General features: G+C 34.6%; 1 protein-coding gene across 1 annotated transcript; it reads right to left on the bottom strand.

Moving 5' to 3' along the window:
• Positions 1-3208: 3208 nt before the first annotated feature.
• Positions 3209-17113, bottom strand: LOC129226975 (speckle-type POZ protein-like). Its single transcript, XM_054861604.1, has 2 exons — positions 16864-17113; positions 3209-3837 (listed from the first exon to the last, which is right to left on the bottom strand). Exons 1-2 carry the CDS (start codon positions 17111-17113, stop codon positions 3209-3211), a joined length of 879 nt encoding a protein of 292 aa, XP_054717579.1.
• Between the last annotated feature and the right edge of the window lie 4262 nt (positions 17114-21375).

Genomic DNA, 21375 nt, shown 5'->3' with positions numbered 1-21375 from the left:
TTATAGTGTTACACAAGTGAGAACATAAATTTTAAAATTAGGTCTGTTTGTAAAGTAAAAATTTACAACAGAGAAAATTCTAAAATTTCTTTATGTGGTAGAACATACTTTTCATAGTAAGAATTGAAAATAAATAAATATATATGTATATAAATGATTGGTTATCTTTTTCCTTGCATTGGAACCCAAAATTTGTTTTTGAAAACTTCCTAATACAATTTCGGAATAAAAAGAACAACTTGCAGCTGCCTCATTTAATCATGAAAGCTCAAAACTTTTAACAGGTTGTAAAGCCTAAACCATTTGAGATTCACCATAAATATTTTTTACACTTCTAAAATACATAAAAAAAGTAACCATGCCAAGTTAGAAAAAAAAATCGAGACTGTGGGTGCTAAGCCACATTTTTTAATCGATTTTTGCATTTTTTCTAAAATAAATTAAAGAAATAAAAATATTATTGAAATGATGAATAAAATAAGCAGATATTGAGTAGCACATAGTAAAAAACCACCCAACATTAAAGATAATTGAAATACTTGCAGGATGCAAAAAGATTGAAATCTCAAACGAGGCATGCAACTTTCGGTGCAGCACGTATTTGACGTCGTTGGCATGATTCCAAAACGTATGTTTTCGGCAGATATCGCGGAGGATGAAGATTCAAAGGGAAAAAATAGAACAAATAAGTAATCGGGGACCGAAAATTTTAAAAAATCGTATTTTTTTCCAATTTTTGAGAAAAAATAAGGCTTGAAAGAGGCAAAAAAGGAGGAAAGGTTTTTAAAGCCCACAGAAAAAGCCGGAATTCCGGCAAAAGCCGGAAAAATTTCATCCCTGAATTTAAAAAAAAAATGATTCTTGCCAAATAATGCAAACTTTTCCAGATGAGTCAAAATTAAGTTTCAAGATTGGCGATTTGACTTTTATAAAGAAAAGCGTTATAAAAAAAAATGGTGTTGCTATTTATCTTTTTACTTTCTTTTACAAAAAAGGAAGTATTGCATTCGCGAAAAAAAATTCACTCAAAAATCGGCCTTAATTTCCATTTTTGTCACCCCCGAATGAATGTTGAGTTTTTTTTTTCTACTCGACCAGACGTGGATATATACCTAGGAACCTACAGACACTCGAAACATCCATTTTAACTAGTGATGTGCCGGATCGTTAAAGAAGTAGATCCGCGGATACGGATCATTAGTGGCAAGATCCAAGGATACGGATCTCAAAATATTTTTACCCAATTCAACTATCCAAGTGTAAAATTTGTTACGAAAGGTATTCCCGTCAGAATAATGGCAGTCTCTTCAAAAAATGTCAACTGCGGCAAAAATATAATCAAGACTATGCTCTAAAGAAATCTTCGTTAAAATTGAGGGAGAGTTGGAAGGAATGCGTCAGCGCTGCATTAATGCTTAGATGGAATGTGAAAAATTATTTCTAGCTTACTCAGTAGATGTAGGATATAGGAGCAAGAGTGTAAAGCTGCTTGCTACTGGACAGGGTAGAAATAATTTTTCCCATTTTATTTCAGCATAAATGCAGCTCTGACCCATTCATTCCACCAAACTTCTCCGACCGACGAAATAAAGAGCCGGGAACACCTTTACAGACAGTAAATAGAGAATTTAGTTTCACTTTTTTTGAAGGATCCCGAGAAAAACAAAAATGAAGAATAACAGAAACTCTAAATCAATAACAAAAACTAATATTAAATTAAAAATTAAAAAAAAAAAACATGTCCCAGAAAGACGACCTCATATTAAGACGATCAGAACACATTTGTTAACAAATATGAACTGACAGCAAGTAAAAATGTTAAATCATTGAGCTTTTTCTCCTAATCTTCCGACTATGAAATCGCTACCAATCACGCGTATAAACGCTTAGAATTGCATTTAAAATTTACTTAACAAGATTATAGCGCCTACTGTATATAAGTTGGAAGTTTCAAATAAATATCAAACGCTAAAACTTCGTTCGCTCAATTAAAGCCAACATTTTTAACGGACGGGTAAATTTTTACTACCCTGATTGTGAAAAACGTTAAATCGGTTTTTAATTAATATCTCCGGTAATTAAAGTTCTACAAAACGAGGCCAAGCTAAGAACACTTTCGATTAAGACACCTTTTGAACGAAAAATGAACTATAAAATCGGTTCATCTATTTAGGAGCTACGATGCCACAAAAGGACACACTGATACACACTTTCAAAACTTATTTCCCCTTCCTTTTTGTATCAAGGGGGGAGGGGGGGGGTACAGATTAGCTGCTTAAATGATACCTTATAATTTAAATCGGGAATAAAACCTAATTTAAACGGAATTTAGGAGTCTTTTATTCAAATTTTTAAAAGGTTTTAGAATAGAAACGATCCGTTTATGATCCGCCAAAAAAGTAACGGATACGGACACAGATCTTTATTTTCCATCGGATATCCGGAACATCCCTAATTTTGACAACCCCTAAGTTAATTACAACGAATTTTCTCGTGACTTCAGTATGTACGTGTGTAGGTATGTATCTCGCATAACTCAAAAACGGTATGTCCTAGAAAGTTGAAATTTGGTACGTAGACTTCTAGTGGGACCTAGTTGTGCACCTTCAATTTTGGTTGCATTCGGATGTAAGTGGTGTTATAATTTGTCGGACACTTGGCAATATATCGCCAGTCATTAGGTCGCCAACTTGGCGACAAATTTGGCGATTTTTTTAAATTTTAAATTTGATTTTAATTTGGCCACTGTTGGTAATATTTAGAGTAAACAATTGAATCACATTAAAATTGCCAATAATGGGGAAACGACAATAAATTGGAGTAAAAGGAAGTCATGTGATGCACACACATCAGCTCGTTTTGTTTTTTTTTTCCTCCTCGAAATGAATCCTTCGGTAAATTTGCCGAAAAATACCGACTTTTACTGCCCAAATTCTGAAAATACTGCCCAGTTTTATACCCCGTTGCAGGAAAGAATGAGATTTCAAACTTCTTCCCCGTGTTCTTCAATCGGCATGCAATTCGAGTGTTGTTAAAAACATGGTTTTACGCACAAACAGTCGAAGTGGAATAGTTGTTTATTTAAAATTAAGAAATGTCAGAGAAGCGTTTAAAAATCGAGACATTGGGAAAGTCTTTAGTAAAATAAACAGAGATCGAAATGACTCATTAAGTTATTATTTATAAACATAGAGTCCTTTTTTATCAGTCAATTATTTAGAATTACAGCGTGAATTAAATTCAGCACCAAGCTTGGATTCTCTTTTGCAAATTCCTGCCACTTGTCCGTCTTCAAAACCTGCTTCGTGTTTTCGGCCAGAAGCGCTTTCACGGCGTCCATGAGTGTCTGGTCATGGTGCAAGTCGGCGACGGAGCTTATTTCGCAGATATTGTCGATCGACAACCCGCTCAGCATGATCGCGCGGCAATGGTGCACCAGTTCTCGCAAGTCGTACCGGTCCGCCGCCGCGTACAGGCGAAGAGCATCTCCGGGAGTCAACCGGCGCACTTTGCCGCAGTAAACGTAACGGAGCATGTCCTTGACAGTGTCGACCTCCGTGGTGGCGAGGTCGACTGTGTCCTGTCGATTCTCCTGCGTGTCGCGCTGGAACATGGCATCGAACACCTTCGATCGGCTGCTCAACACCAGCTTGTGCGCCGAGAACTCGTGATCTCCTGCTTTCAGGGTGACATCGGAAAATCTCGGGTTGTTGAACAGTGCCTCAAAATCGTTAGCTAACGGGTTGGAACTGTTTCCTTCCATAAATGATTCATCATTCATAGAAAATGCATCTATCTCTTCAGAACCGGAGTCTTTACTCTGGGGCAAACTCGTACCTAAAAGAAATCAAACAAACGTGAGAAATAATAAGTGTGTGTTGTAGATGTAGATAAACATGAATGAATAAGCAGATGGTACCTTAAAGAAGCTAAATAAAAGTGTGAGAAATAATAAATGTGTGGAGTAGATACAAATAAACATGAATTGATAAGCAGGCAGGTTCGCCTAAGTAGGAGCCCCCGCTTATTTTGCCGAATATATGACCCATACTATCGGTAGCAGGGCCCGATTAAAATATCGAGGGGCCCTAGGCCAAATCCTTTTTTGGGGCTCCCTGTATTCAAACTTTATAACTTTAGCCGTTGGCTGAACCAATTTTAGCCATAGACTAAAGTAATTTCAACTGTTTGGGGGCCCTTAAGTATCAGGTGGCCTAGGCCACAGCCTAGTTGGCCTATTCAGTAATCAGGCCCTGATCGGCAGATGTCTTAAATAAGTTCTCTTCTTTTTAGTCAAGAACCTGTGGGATCGCAGTTACACCGTTCGAGTCAGTCATTTGTGAATAGTGTTTGAATGTTTGTTCTTGTGTTCGACGTAATTTTTGAAGTGTGACTTGAATGGATCATCACTTCATTTCCAAACTAGAAAGAATTGTAATACGTTTTCTATTATGTAGCAGACGAAAGGAATTTCCTAAATTATAAGTTTTGAAAACTGTTTATAACAATTTATAACTGACGAAACCACGTTATTCACAGCGTTTGCTTCTCCTCTGGAGGCCGTAGCATACCCCCCCCCCCTTCCTCTCCTTTTCATGTGCTCATTCTCTTTGTATTATCCAACCGCATATTTATATTAAAAAATGAAAATAAATACATTTAATTTATGCAATGAAATTGAGTAAATATAATTTCAGTAGTAGAGTAATGTCCTCTTCATCTATCTGTACAAAATTTTCAAAATCAGCAGAAAAGACTACAGGTGAACAACACTTGACCACAATCAAATGAACATAAAACTTCTCGACATATTTTCACTCTTTAATTCCTCAATGTGTTTTTGGATGTCGTGGCATAATATTTACATAAAGATTTGAATAGCAATGAAAAGTATGAATAACTTTGTCTTTTTACTTCGACAATCTGTCATTCTTCTGAGTGCGATAAGTAGAGCTACGGAGTCAGAGTCGCACTGGTTTTGGGGTAAAGGAGTCGGAGTCGAAGGTTCTAAAATTTCCGGAGTCAGAGTCATTCATTTTCTCTTCGGCTCCGCAGCCCTGGCCAGGGGTGTGCACAGGGGGATGGGGGAGAAGGGACACCTGTTGGCCCGGACCCGAGCTTGAAGGGAGCCCCGAGATTTTTAAAATGAGGAGTGAAATATATCTAGGGTGGAGTGTAAACTATATGGAGAGGGGCCCGTAAAAGTCATTTGTGACGGGCCCCAAAATTTCCGTGCACACCCCTCACAAAGCTAAGAGATTTTTGTGCAGCAAAATGCTGTTAAAAAAGGGCGCCCATATGGAGGGGGGGGGGGTCAATCCTCCCTTATAAATTAGAACTTTCTTGCTTTTAGTACTTTTTTCTTAGCAAAAATGTAAAACCATTTCTTCTACAGCCATTGATGAATAATTTATCAAAAATTTCAAACTTTAATAACTCCAATCTGTAATGAAATCGCTTTCTATGGGGAAAATATCTGAGCGCCCCCCCCCCCTTCCCTCTCCTTAAAATTTTGCATATGGGCGCAAATGCTGTTAAATTAAACAGTTTAAATCATACTCAACGAATAAATGTAACAATTAAACAAAAACTGGAAAAATAGTCCAACTAGTGCAAGAACCAGAAAGTAAAAGCACCATTAAACTAAACGATGTATAGATTTTTAGGAAAAGAATATGGATTTCAATCCCTTGTAGTTCCAAACTAAATTTCAGATTTTCCAAATTTATACCTTATAGGTAAAACGCCTGAATAAAAGAAAATAATTTTGAAAGAAACAAACAGATAGAACAGACTTCAAAACTGCAGCTGGAAATTGCTCTAAAAAGTAAAGAAAATATAAAAAATGTTTTTGAATTCTAAAGACTATTTCCATAAGCTTGGTTTATACGCTGCAAAGTATGAAATAAAATAAGTATACAGTTTCTTGATTAAAACACCAAAAAGTTGCAGTTGATCTTAATATCTTTATATTTAGAGTCATTCTAAAGCAACCAATAAAGTTAAAATTTAAAATTGAGAGAAGAAGAAATAGAGGCGGTATACCGCCTATTTCTTTTTCTCTCAAGTTTTAATTTAAATTTTATTGGTTGCTTTAGAATGACTCTAAATAGTTAAGATATTAAGGTCAACTGCAACTTTTTAGTGTTTTAATCAAGATGACAAGATACCATATAGTTATTTTATTTCATACTTTTAAGTGCAAACCAAGCTTAAATAGTCTTTAGAATTGAAAAAGAAAAATATATTTAAAAATATTTTTGTTTTAAAATTTATTTGAGGTGAAAAGTTCGAACATATTTTCACATCACCTATCCTTATTGTTTAAAAAAAAAAAAAAACGGTATATACTTTTGTTTTAATCTAAATGTATTGAGCATAAAGAGAGAATAGCTTTTTTTTTTCATTAATCTTTTTTTTAGCATAGCTGGTTTGAAATACTCTTTAAATTCTATTTGTTGAACACCATCAATACTACTTTAAAAATAATAATTATTATTAAATAAAAACTCGACTGCGTTAAAACCAAAAAACTAAAAAGAAAAAAATGTAAGTCCAGTAGTTAAGAAATTTATTAAGTATTACGGAATAACTACTCCACTGAAATAGTTTTATAATCGATAAACACATTAGACAAATCATAAATTCAAAAGCAGAATAGAAGGATCAACAGTTGGGGCCCATTCCTTTTTGACCAGTCAAGGAACCCCATAAAATTTGGATGGGCCCCGACTGTTGATCCTTCTATTCTGCTTTTGAATTTATGATTTGTCTTACGTGTGTAATTTCAATGGAGTAGTTATTCAGTAATACTTAATAACATTCTAAACTACTGGGCTTATATATTTCTCTTTTTAGTTTTTTTTTTATTCAATTATGATCATAAGACGGCAAATTTCACAATCTTTTCATTTTATTGAGAAAGTTTATATCGTGAGGAATATTAAGTAACTTGCGGTGGTCTAAACTATTGATTAATAGTCCCTCTAGGGACCTTACTCGGCTTAAAGCTACATATGCTTGACCTTTAGCAAAAATTTAATACCACAGAATTTAAGTCAACCACAGAAAATAATACCCGATTAAAAAATGATTTATTGTAGGATGGAATGATTTATTTCACGAATGTGAAATCTCAAATTTTCAAATAAATTGACTTTTTTCATCTCGATTTTAAGCAGGGAACTTTCAAATGGAACGGAAAACACTATACAGTAGCCATCCGTCCCGATTTTTGATGTCATATTCAATATTTTTAGATGTTATTTACTCAGTGATATTAAAAACCAGTAATAGTCCTTTTATATATTGAAAAAAAAAAGCTTCAGGGGCCACGCAACCTAACCCCCACTTCTTTTGCCCCCCCCCCCTTTTTTTGGTGCACCAGCCGCCTGTGAAAAGGAGCAGGGTTCAAAAATATCATGATATTTTCCAAGCTATCGAAAATACCCGATATTTTGATATATATCCGATATTTTCAATCAGCACAAACTAAAGTCTTCAAAATAGTACATGCATCCTCAAAACACTCTTAATTTTCTTATATTAAATATTTAGACTTCAAATTAAGGTTTCTTTCATTACTTACATTTTTATCAATTTTAATGGAGTTAATTTAGCATCAGCTGTTTTACTGATTTTTCTTCTGTTAGCTATTTTTACACAGTTGTATGATTTAGAAATAAAAAATATGCATTGTCGGTGCGCAGTCATAAGACATTATCTTTTTTTTTCTGATCAGCGTTTAATATTTAATTAGGCACTTTTAATATGAATTACAATTGTTACATTACTAATATATTTATGAATATAAAATAGGAACATTATATTACTTTGTTATATTAATGATGTATTAATACATCACAAAAATATAGTACATAACTAATAGGTTATTTTGAATAGTAAATAAACAATATTAATATGATTAATAATTCTTATATTGAAAATGCCGTAGTTGAAAAAATAAAAATCGAAAATATCAAAATATCATAATATTTTCAAAATAAATTTCGGATATATATCGTGATATATATCCACTGATATATATCGGCCAATCCTGATAAGCAGTGTTCAAAAAACGAACGAGTAATAATAGAACAAGATGCAATCGGATTTCGAAATGTGTGAAAAATCGGAACTGACGCGTAAAAGCGTAAGAAACGGGTAAGATGCGTTAATTTTGAACCAAATTTGTAAAATTCAATAAATATGCATGTTCTTGATCTTAAAATCCATTTTCATGATTTTTGAGCATGATTTTCCCTTTCCCCGGGGCATTCCAGCATTATCATCTCTTTATACCAAGTTCTGAAGATTCTTTTCACAAATGGGGGAAATACGAATAGAAATTTTAATGGAATTTAAAAACTAGGACAACAGCGCAACAGAATATTGAGAACAAAAAAGCAAATTTTAAGCTTAATGTAGGATTGAAATTATTAAACAAGACTTTGAGAATCATCTACCAATGGTTTTGTGGATTAGCATGTGATTTTGCAGAGCGGTCTAATATTGCGTTTAAAAATTAATTTTAAAAATATAACTAAAGTTTTGTTTTGCATTTTAATGATTTAAAACACTATCATAAAAATAATTATTATAATTTAATTAATAAAACGTTAACTAAGTCAAACTCTGACCACAAGAGACTTGAATTTCCCATATCCACACATATGTGATAATGTTAAAATAACAAAATATAACAATAATAGAAACAACCGAATAATATTAAAAGTTTTAAAGTTAGTTTAAGTTACAAAACTTCAAACTATTATTAATAGAGACGTACCGAGTACTCGGTAACTACTCGGTATTCGGCCAAATTTTGATCAGATACTCGGCCAATACCGAGTAGTAGCAAAAAATTGAATTTTGTCCAAGACAAATATTAAAGTTTATAAAAAAGCTCAAGCATGTATAATGTTCATAATGTTCTGCAATCATTTACAATTCAAATTTTGAGAATAATGAAGTTTGTAATGCTTCAATGGAATAAAGCTTTATTTTAATGTCCCCAAAGTTAATAAAACTTATTTATTAAAAATTGTGCAAAAAAGGTAAGTATAGGAATATAAAAATATGGAATTTTTATATTAAAAATGGATTTTTGCTACATACAAAAATTAGCCATAAGAAATATAAAAATACCTTTGCTTAAAAAACAAAAGGAAATAAAACAACGTTAAAAGCACAGTGCAGACACGTGTTTTGGCATTACAAGGAATTCCTTTTTCAATGCACAAAATGTGAGCTCATGGATTTAAAGGCATCCGACAAAAGTCGGATTTTTTTGTCGAACGTTTTTACATTCTTTAGCTCACATTTTATGCACTGAAAAAGACGTTCCTTGTAACGCAGAAACACGTGTCTGCAGCAGGGTTGTAGTTTTGGCCGGACAAAACCTATTTTGGCCATGCCACTAGCAAAAACCGGCCAAAACTGGATATAACCGCCATAGAGCTGGCCAAAACTGTATTGTATAAAAGCACACTAATATGTATAATGTTGCACATTAAATAATGTGTAGTTACATTTCAGCAGCAATTTAGTTTTAAAAACTATTGTATGAACAAGGAGGTCTATACTACTATTCCAATAAATTCAAAATTCATCACCTGTGTGTCGGTGATTCTTCTTAAAACATAATTGGTACTTGGTAACTCGGCCGAGTAATGAAAGGCCGAGTACTCGGTACTCGGCCAAAGTGCTACTCGGTACGTCTCTAATTATTAACTAATATGTTGTGGTCATCACGAAACTTTCTTCGATATCTTTCTTATAATACTGATCCCTCCCCATGCTTGACGAAGAAGCAATATTCCCAACAAAACCAAAATTAAACACGCCAAAACTTGACGACCATCCCTATTCGGAACTCCAGCGCTCGAATACGCTACCTTGCGGTGATTTATAAAACTGCGAATGCAACTAAAACATTGCCACGTTGCGCTCCACGTGTATCTGTTGACGTAAACGCGGTCAGTTTGTTCTGAGTAACGCATTCAACATGTCTAACAACGCCTTCAACAACAGAAATTAATTCGTCCCTTAGTAGTATTCTCGAGCTTCTCAAAATAATGTTAGTTTTCCTTATTTCTTTCAAAAAGTATTAAATGGTGGAAGCGTAAACAAGAAAACTCTGGATTAACAAAATTGGATAACGTTATACCAGGTAAAAAATTTTATTGTTTTGTATGAATTTGTAAGAATATGAGTTTTTTTTAATCTTAAATTAATTTAACTAATCATATTTTACAGCAGCATTTAGTTGGAATGGACAGTATGCAAAATATTTTCTTGAATTTATTATCGTAGAACAAAATGAAAAATGTTTAACCGAGGAAGAATTTAATTTATTCCTTTTATTCTCAGCTGAAAGGTTTCGCCAAATTTGTTTAGGGTTATAGTTTTGGAATTGTGCGAGCAAAGTAGCCTTGGCGAGATTTCGCGTTTTTAGTTAAACCATTTTTAATTTTTATCATGAGTGGAATAAAATGATAGTAAGATTACAGAATTCGATAAGTAAAAAGAAATAATGGTCAATCAACTGAAAAGAAAACTACCACCATATTTAAACTGTGAGTACACATTTTATTTATTTTGTTCTGAGTGAATTTGAATAAATATCAGTTTTTCAATTCGATGAAAAAAAAAACGAACTTAACAACATTGACTGGACACTTTTCCTTAACCTAATTCCACATAAATGATTTAAATAACCTTTGTTACTACAGTATCCTACTGAAATAGACAGTATGCAAATAAATTTTCTTGAAAATATTTATCGCAGAACAGATTGAAACATACAGAAAGAACGTTAAGAATTTGAACAATAAAAAATAAAAGTTCGCCAAAAATCTGTTTATAGGGTTATGGTTTTAAAATTGTGTGAAAGAATAATGTATCTTGACAAGATTTCGCATATCAGGTAAATCATTTCCATGACGAATGAATTAAATGCCTGATTTCTTTAGATATCCAATCATATAGTCATAGAAATAAATTATCTAGTGTAAAACGTTACTCTTGACAGTCTGCCACGTATGTGCACTATGTGACAAAAATGTCAACAAATGCCGGAAATGTCACGAAACTGAACTTAATATGTACTAATGTATAGAAAAAACGGTACAAAATGAAAAGGCCGTTCGAAGCGAACCAAAAATTTATGAATTCCGAATTCAACATCGTAAAAATGGCTGCTTCAGAACAACTTACTGTGTGTTCTGCATTAATTGTTTACTTTCGTAATACTTTTTGGTTTCTAATCTCTTTCTATATGGGTCAGAATAACCGAAAGACTTTGAAAAATCTTTTTAAATGAATAAAGCGAAAAAATCATACATAACAACAAAAACCACAACACTTTTAGCATTTTCTTCGTTACCACATGCGTTTGTTTTGGTTTTTAATTCCGCCATTAGACAGTGACTGCAGTGTCCCCTATAGTTCGTTGGAGTTGCGAATTCCCATTTATCTCAAAAGCAATAGGGTTAGCAAAGAATGAAAATTGAAAAAATTATTTTTAAAGCCTTGCTTAAAATAATAACAAACATTTATTTGTTAACAAACACAAGATGGCAACAGTTAAAAATTTTAAATCATCGCAATTTTCTGTTTATATTCCAACACAAAGGCTAGGCGCTTAAGCTCGCAGTCCTCTTTAAAAATATGAGCTAGATGGCTCATCGAATAGAATAGAAATAGAAATATTCCAACAGTTAAAATGACGCGAAATACGCAGACGACGATCTATTACAATTTATCTTTCTTATTGTTGCATTTATAAAGCTATTTTTATTCTTACAAAAAAAAGTCAGCACTCCATGGAGCGATTGGCGCCAAAATTAAACCAACGCCTATTTACAGATGGATTCACATTGATTCCAAATTTCATCCAGAACGTAGCATTACTTCTTGAGATATGGCACTCACAATGGAAAAAAAGAACGTTCGATTGCGCCACCCCCTTTTTAGCTGTTGACACCAAAATAGAATCATTTCTTATACCCTCTAAGGGCTACTTGTCGATAAATTTTTGTTTGATTACGTTCATTATTTATTGAGATACAGCAGTCACAATTGACAACAAAAAATGTTCTATAGCTCAACCCCCGTTTGAGCTATTGACACCAAAATTGAATCAACAACTGTACCTGTTAGGGGCAACATATGGACCAAATTTTGTTTGATTCTGCCAGTTACTTGCTGGCAAATAGCAGGCACTTATAACTCAAAAAACGTCCCATTGCTCCACCCCCCTTAGCGGAATTCGCGCCAAAAAACAAAAGGCACAAGTTCACATAGCGACACATACTATTTGTACCAAAAATTTCGTTCGATTTCATGCGGTAGCTTTTGCTGTAGAGCGGCCACAAAAAACTGGTCACACACAGACAGACAGACATTTTCCAAAAATGGTCGAAATGGACTCAGTACACCTCAAAACGTTCGAATCAGTCAAAATTCGAAAATTTGCACGAATCCAATACTTTCTTCTATATATTAGATATAGAAGAAAGTAAAAATTACAATAATACTAAGGAAAGGATCAGAAAAAATGAATACACAAGTCTGCAAATATTTCGACAGGTAAAATGGGTATTATACAATCGCTTGAATCTTGACTCAGTTTCAGTTTTTGCAAACGGAAACAGAAAATGGGAGCAGGGAAAGCTTTTTGAAAGTAATTGATAATAATTTTTAAAAGAAAAAAAAGCAATTGAAATCATTAACAAAGTAACCTTAGTAATTCATTAAAATGTCAAAATTTCAGTAAAATATATCAACAATAGGATTTGAAATAAAAGAGAAGAGATAGATGATTGAAGAAAAAAAAAAAGGAGAGAAATTTTTATTTCTAAGACTTGCTTAAACTAGTATGTTGTGGCCATCACGAAACTTTCTTCTATACTTTTCCTTTTTCTGATCCCTCCCCATGCTTGACGAGGAAGCAATATTCCTAACAAAAACAAAATTACACATGCAAAAACTTGACGACCATCCCAATGTCTGAATTATTGTAAAAACAAAACAAAGAGCGAAAATTGAAAGTTACTTTAAAAGCCTTACTTGAATTAATTACAAATATTTTATTTATTAACAAACATAAGATGGCAACAGATAAAAATTTTAAATCATTGAGATAATATTTCCTATCATTTCCATACAATTAAAATCACGAGAAATACGCAGACTACAATCTATTACGATTTATCTTTCTTATTAATAAAACTATTTTTATTCGCAAAAAAAAAAAAAAAAAAAAAAAATCAACACCTCTTGGAGCGATTGGAGTCAAAATTGAACCAAAGTCTGTTTACATATGGATTCACATATATTCCAAATTTCAACCAGAACGTAGCATTACTTCTTGAGATAGGGCACTCACAATGGAAAAAAAGAACGGGCGATTGCGCTACCCCCTTTTTAGCTGTTGACACCAAAATAAAATCAGCTCTTATACCCACTAAGGGCTACTTGTCAAAAAATTTTTGTTTGATTCCGTTCGTTATTTCTTGAGATACAGCAGTCACAATTGACGACAAAAAACGTTCTACAGCTCAACCCCCATTTGAGTTATTGACACCAAAATTGAATCAGCACCTGTTCCTGTTACTGGCAACATATGGACCAAATTTTGTTTGATTCCGCCAGTTACTTCCTGAGGAATAGCAATCACGCGTAACTCAAAAAACGTCCCACTGCTCCACCCCTCTTGAAGGAATTCGCGCCAAAAACCAATGGGCACAAGTTCACATAGGGGCACATATGTGTATCAAATTTCGTTCGATTTCATGCGGTAGTTTTTGCTGTAGAGCGGCCACAAAAAACTGGTCACACACAGACGTGGCACACACACATACACACACACAGACAGACAGACATTTTCCAAAAATAGTCAAAATGGACTCAGCACACCTAAAAACGTTCGAATCCGTCAAAATTCGAAATTCGAAAATTTGCACGAATCCAATACTTTCTTCTATATATTAGATATAGAAGAAAGTAAAAATCAAAAACTAGTATGTTGTGGCCATCACGAAACTTTCTTCTATATTTTTCTTTTTTTTTTTCTGATCCCTCCCCATGCTTGACGAGGAAGCAATATTCCCAACAAAAACAAAATTACACATGCAAAAACTTGACGACCATCCCAATGTCTGAATTATTGCAAAAGCAAAGCAAAAAGCGAAAATTGAAAGTTATTTTAAAAGCCTTGCTTGAATTAATTACAAATATTTTATTTATTAAAAAACATAAGATGGCAACAGTTAAAAATTTTAAATCATTGAGATAATATTTCCGATCATTTCCATACAATTAAAATCACGAGAAATACGCAGACGACAATCTATTACGATTTATCTTTCTTATTGTTGCATTAATAAAGCTATTTTTATTCGCAAAAAAAAAAAAAAAAAATCAACACCTCTTGGAGCGATTGGCGTCAAAATTGAACCAAAGCCTGTTTACGTATGGATTCACATATATTACAAATTTCAACCAGAACGTAGCATTACTTCTTGAGATAGGGCACTCACAATGGAAAAAAAGAACGGGCGATTGCGCTACCCCCTTTTTAGCTGTTGACACCAAAATAAAATCAGCTCTTATGCCCACTAAGGGCTACTTGTCAAAAAATTTTTGTTTGATTCCGTTCGTTATTTCTTGAGATACAGCAGTCACAATTGACGACAAAAAACGTTCTATAGCTCAACCCCCATTTGAGTTATTGACACCAAAATTGAATCAGCACCTGTTCCTGTTACTGGCAACATATGGACCAAATTTTGTTTGATTCCGCCAGTTACTTCCTGAGGAATAGCAAGCTTGCGTAACTCAAAAAACGTCCCATTGCTCCACCCCCCTTGGAGGAATTCGCGCCAAAAACCAATGGGCACAAGTTCACATACGGGCACATATGTGTACCAAATTTCGTTCGATTTCATGCGGTAGTTTTTGCTGTAGAGTGGCCACAAAAAACTGGTCATACACAGACGTGACACACATACATACACACACACACACATACACACACAGACAGACAGACATTTTCCAAAAATAGTCGAAATGAACTCATCACACCTCAAAACGTTCGAATCCGTCAAAATTCGAAATTCGAAAATTTGCACGAATCCAATACTTTCTTCTATATATTAGATATAGAAGAAAGTAATAAAGCACCTAGTCAAAATAATGAAGAATTTTTGTTAAAAACAAAACACTTTAAAGGGCCCTTTGTAACACAGCACTAAAATAAAGCACTTTTAAGAGGATTTTCAAGGACCTGTGGGAACCCTGCTCCAGGTGCGCGGACACCAGGGTTGCCAGACGTCCCGGATTTCAAGGGAAAGCTCCGTATTTTGAAAAACTGTCCCGCGTCCCGGGGAACTTCCATAGGGACTGCCAAAGTCCCGTATTCTGGCTAATAACAATATTTTACAAAACGAGACATTATTTCAAGGGGGGGGGGGAATAAAAAAAAAAAGAAAAAAAATTAATTTGAATTTTGACATCTTGAATTCAAATTATGTTTTTCGCAATCATGAGTGTGTGTATGTAGGCATGTGTGTTTGTGTGTGTGTGGGGGGGGTATTTGTGTGTACGGGTTATGTGTATGTGTGTTTGTGTCTGTGTGCTGGCATAAGTGTGTGGGTAGTTGTGTGTATGAATGTGTGTGTGGGGGGGGGGTATGCGTATGTGTCTGTAGGCATATGTGTTTGTGTCTGTGTGCAGGCATGAATGTGTGGGTAGTTGTGTGTGTGTGTATGTATGCGTGTGTATGTGTTTGTGTGTGTATGTGTGTGTAGGTGTATGTGTTTGTGTGTGGGTGTATGTGTGTGTGTAGTTGTGTATGTATGTGTTTGTGTGTGGGTGTATGTGTGTGTGTAGTTGTTTATGTATGCGCGTGTGTGTAGGACATGGATGCAACCTGGAGACGGCTTTCGCTATAGGAGCAGCAGCGTGAGGAGTCCGCCTGTCCACGGTGATGGTGCAGAGGGTGGCGGTGGGAAAAATCAAAGGACCTCAAAAACAGTCAAATGAAGGCAATAAGCAATCGTGATTGCTCAAAAAAAGTGAAATAAAGAGTAATAAGAAATCCATGTGGGAGCAATGCAAAAATTGTTGTCGTTTTGATTTGGTTTGTATGTTTTTGTTTTGGCGGCAGACCATGACGCTTACTCATTCAGATTTCCTCTTTGGCTGGTGTCGCATTTAACAAACAAGTTTTGCTCCACGATTCCTTGCATCACTATTTCAGATAAAGTAATCACATTTAACAAGAACATTTTTTGACTGCACCGTTTCACTTATAGCAAACGCAAGTAAAAAACTAATTAGCACCTGTTCCTATCAACATCGATCTGTGTACTGAACATCGTTCTATTGCTTGCTTTATTCTCTGAGATAGACATCCTCCAAAATCGAGCTCACCCATAAACATACTGAGAGGAATCTTCCGAAAGCTATAACAACATGGTTGGCTATCCACCCCTTAAAAAATACACCGTAACCAGTATTGCACTCAATCTCAAAAATATACCCCCCCCCCCCGACCCTTTCACTCCTAGAAGCCTGTCCCGTATTTACTGTTCTTAAATCTGGCAACCTTGGCGGACACCTATGTATGTGAGTCAAAGTGGGGCAAAAAACATAGTTACAACTCTATTAATGCTATAACAAATAATAATAATAAACTAATCAAATGTCAGGGGTGCCCCCCTCCCAAGAAAAACGAAAAATACCCCTAAAAACATTCTTTTCGTAAAAATTTCAATGACACAGTCTGCGCTATGACTCCCCCCCCCCCCCCTCCAGGCGGGCACCCCTGCAAATGTTGAAGAGACAAAAACGCTTTACCTGTAAGATGATTTCCTCTTCCTATAGGAGAAATCAAGGAGGAACTTTCACGAGAAACCGTAAGATCGCACTTGATGGTCAATACGCCTGCAGGCAGATATCCATTTTTATTTCGCAACACCTCCTCTCTGCATACGACGCGCCTATATCCCCAATACAGATCGTCGTTGTCGTCTGACAAGAACGTACGTCTTTTCGCAACACACTTGATAGTCCCATCTTTACGCGGTATGCTCAAGCCGAACTTCATACTAACCAAGTAATTTGGCGCGGTGAAAGTAGTTTTCTCCAAATAAATTCCAACATATCCGACGCTGTTCTCGGATCTTAATCCATTCGGATAGACACGCAACAGCCATGTCGCGCCCGAGCAATGGAACTCGCGACTTCTTATTTCACCGTCTGCCTTCCGCGCTCTGCACGGAAAATTGAATATGTTCCATGTAACGAATGTACATTCCAATGTTCTTCTTCCAACAAACTTAGTTGAATGTTTAACATCGAGCGTATCTCGTTTAATCTTCTTAACTTCCACTATCTTATTCATGACTTTCTCGGTTTTGATGTTTTCTACTTTAACGCTATTCATGGTGAGAAGAAACGAAACTAAAAGCAGAAACTACAACTAAAATCCAAACACGTGCTATGCGTCAAAATCAACCAAAGCTTAGCTGGCTACAGAGTTTGTTCCTTGGCTCACTTTTGGCGAGCTACCTTTCTGAGCCCAAGAGAAAAGGTTACCATAAAGCCGAAGTTAGCACGGGCATTTTATTAAAATGATCGGGGAGTGTTTTGAAGAACTTGGATCTGAAACTTCGAAATGCGTCAACGTTTTACTTCCTTTTACAAAAAGGGAAGTATTGCATTCGCGAAACAATTTTCACTCAAAAATAATACTTAATTTCTATTTCGCTCACCCCTGATTCTGAATGTTATGTTTTTTTTTCTACTCGACCACACGTGGATATATGCCTAGGAACGTACAGACACCCGAAATATCCATTTTGACGATCCCCGAGTTAATGACAACGAGTTTTCTCGTGACGTCTGTATGTGCGATGTGCGTATGTCCTTATGTGCGTATGTGTGTATGTGTCTCGTATAACTCAAAACCTATATGTCCTAGAAAGTTTAAATTTGGTACGTGGACTCCTAGTGGGGTCTAGTTGTGCACCTTCCCTTTTGGTTGCATTTGGATGTTCCTAAGGGGGTCTTTTGCCCCTTTTTAGAGGGAAATCATTGTAAATTTCCATGTAAACTCAAGTGATGTTATAATTTGGCGGACACTTGGCGACATATCGCCAATCTTTTGGTCGCCAACTTGGCGACAAATTTGGCGACTTTTTTTTTTTTTTTTTAAATCTGGTTTCAATTTGGCCACTGATGATGATATTTAGAGAGTAAACTATTGAATCACATTAAAATTGCCAATAACGGGAAAATGACATTAAATTGGAGTAAAAGGAAGTCATGTGATGCACACATCAGCTCGTTTTCTTATTCGTACAAAGGCGGATTTAAAAGGCGGGCACAGTGGCAAGGGGATGTAAGTGGACTTTTTAAAGGTTCGAGAAAAACGCGTTTCAAGTTCAGATCCCAGACAGGCTTTCATTGAAAAAAAAATATATATATACGTCATGATGTTTAGCAGCACCCACCACAGCTACTAGTACTATCCTTTGCACCAGCACAGAAGAGTACCTCCACTATTTTTTGCACTAGTCATCTTCAAAATTTTTGACCGAAACGTGTTTAAAGTAAAAGTTTTTCTCTGTCTTGCTGTATTGCAGCACCCACCGGGGAGGGGGGGGGGAATCACGCCAGAGGAGAGGCTCTCCTACCATTTGTATAGATTTTTAATTGATATCTATAACAGATAGAAAATTTTCTAGTTGTTTTTTTTTTTTTTTTTTTTTTTTTTTTTTTTTTTTTTTAAGAACACAAAACACACTGAATAAAGGCGTTTTTGTTATAGAAATAATACCGGAGTCAGGGGCTAGAGCTGCAAAATACATTTAATTCACTGGTTTCGGATTCAAGGGAACGTAATGTCGCGATTCATCCATTAATTCTTCTTTGATTTAATCAACGACTTTTCGTTTCAGGAAGCTATTTGCACGATAATAAGATTTCTTTTTCATCTTATAAAAAAATGGGTTCATGAAAATTGGCCCAAAGTTAGTTTGTAGCATGGGGGTGTGCACCTCGAAGCGATTTTTTGAAAATTCGATGTGGTTCTTTTTCTATTCCAATTTTAAGAACAAAAATATCATAAGATGGACGAGTAAATTACGAAATTATCATAACCTGGAACCGTAACATGGGTACAAGCCAATTGGCGAGAAAATTCACCATACATTATTTGTATATATACAGGCGAACCAAAAGACCTTTTAATTTTTCTATTATGGGCAAAGCCGTGCGTTTACCACTAGTTAAGCATAATAAGATTCCTAATGAAAAAGTTCGATCAGTAGGGGAGAGTCGAGAAGAATGAGACCTCGCTACATTTATTCCGAAATAAAACGTGAAATTTTTTTTAAAAGGCTTTTACGTTTTTCCAGTTAATGTAGGCCTGCAAGATTTCTGAAATGTTCAACCGGGACATAGGGATGCCCCCCCCCCCCTCCCTGTCGTAGGAATTCAAATGGGTGCACACCCCTGGCTGATTTTTGCAGCGTTTTTAGGGCATTTTATTCTCAATGCGATGAAAAAATGGTTATTACTAATTACGAACATTTCATTCCCGAGATGCAAATATTTACAATTTATTTTAGTTGGAAAAAACACTTGAATGAGGAATAAAAAAAAAGAATAATATTTAGATATACTTTTAATTTTATGGGACTTTTTTAATCAACCATTTTTGGTTTCAATCCTGGTTCAAAAATCTCACAAGCTAACCCAGAATTAATTTCACAAGTCAATGTTGCAAATGATGAAGTAAATATCCTAAATATTCCTTCACTGTTAATTATTTTTAGACCTTTCTGGTCATTTTTATCAAATTTATCTTTTTCGTGAAGTGAAAAAGATGTTGGAAAATATTGAGTCAATAACGGATTAATAAGATTACGCGAAATATTTTTAACAAGTAGTGAATGGTATTTTTTTAAGAATAATAACTAATAAAGATTAATTAAAAAAATTTTAATGTCAAGGATTTGGTAGCTACTGCAATAAATGTTTCTGGAATCGATTCTTGAGTAATTTTGAGTGTTTAATTTTTTTTACTCAGTGATTAACGGACGTTAGTTCTGCTGCTAGTAGAGAAAATTGTTTTATTTTCTGTGTTAATTCCTCCGACTTCTGGCAGACGAGAACTAAGATTTGATGTAAAATGTTAAACTTGTTTTTAAATTCTATAAATTCCGTAACAACAATAAATTAAAAACGTAGTTCTAGTGTAGTTCAAAAATAGTTCTAACAAAAAGTATGTGGTTCTGAATTACAATGTTTCTGATAAGCTGTCTCTATCTGGGGGAGAATGGGAGGGGGGGGGATTGCCCTGCGAGTCTCAAGAAAGTGTCAAATATGTCCCTTCAGTCAAAAAGTTTAGACACCTGTTTAGATGCGTAAATCTAAAAATCAGAAAGTACTGAAGATTGAATAAAAAAATTTTGAAAAAAAAAATAGAACCGACTTCAAAATTGCTCTAAAAAGTGAAAAATAATTTTATTCTTTAAACACCATCGATAATGCTTTTAAACATAATTTTTGAAGTTGGCGTAAAAACAAAACCTAAAATCCAGTGTAACCATGCTTCGTTCATATTTTTTTTCAGAAAAGCATCCAAAGTTACGAACGAAACATTTATATCGCTACTCAAATATACTGTCATCAATGCATAATGTATGTGATAGTGAAGAAACTGGTCCTGGTTAAATTTATAGTTGTATTTGAGTTATGACTGTGAATGATTTTATTTATCGTTTTTGCGCCAACTTCAAAAATTATGTTTAAAAGCATTATCGATGGTGTTTAAAGAATAAAATTATTTTTCACTTTTTAGAGCAATTTTGAAGTCGGTTCTATTTTTTTTTTTTTTTTTTTTTCAAAATTTTTTTATTTTATTCTTTTTAGTGTAAATGTAAGTATTTCAGAAATAATAACTTCACATTTATTTCTTAAAAATGCTCTATACTAAAAAAAAAAAAAAAAACTATTGACACGCGTTAAACTTTAAGCGATTGGCACTAAAAACTTATCTTTGTTTCTCTCTGGAAATCTTGTGTAGTTAATTTAATTATAACCATTTAAGTATTATGTTTTTCCTAACTAATTTACATTCCACAGCATCTAAGTTGCTCATGATGCAATCCTGTATTTTCTTACTTAGCCCCGATCATCTGTTATCGGCATAGGTGATAACGATAAAAATACTACAGAGTAGTTGAGTCAAACCTAATGGTAGCATTGTGAAGGCTAAGCAGATCCTAATCACTGCATAACCTCGCTTCCAGGTTAGGTTTACCCCTACTATGGAGCAATAGAACTGAAGAAAGGAAGATT

Source organism: Uloborus diversus, chromosome 7, assembly GCF_026930045.1.
Source record: "Uloborus diversus isolate 005 chromosome 7, Udiv.v.3.1, whole genome shotgun sequence".
NCBI lineage: Eukaryota > Metazoa > Arthropoda > Arachnida > Araneae > Uloboridae > Uloborus > Uloborus diversus.
The sequence above is the reverse complement of the archived record's forward strand: the minus strand, read 5'-3'. Positions and strand labels throughout refer to the sequence as shown.

Coding starts and splice junctions, on each gene's coding strand:
- LOC129226975 (XM_054861604.1), bottom strand. CDS start 17,113: ATGAAGTTCGGCTTGAGCATACCGCGTAAAGATGGGACTATCAAGTGT. Junction 3,838..16,863: donor AAGAGGAAATCATCTTACAG/GTAAAGCGTTTT, acceptor GATTTCTTTTAG/GTACGAGTTTGCCCCAGAGT.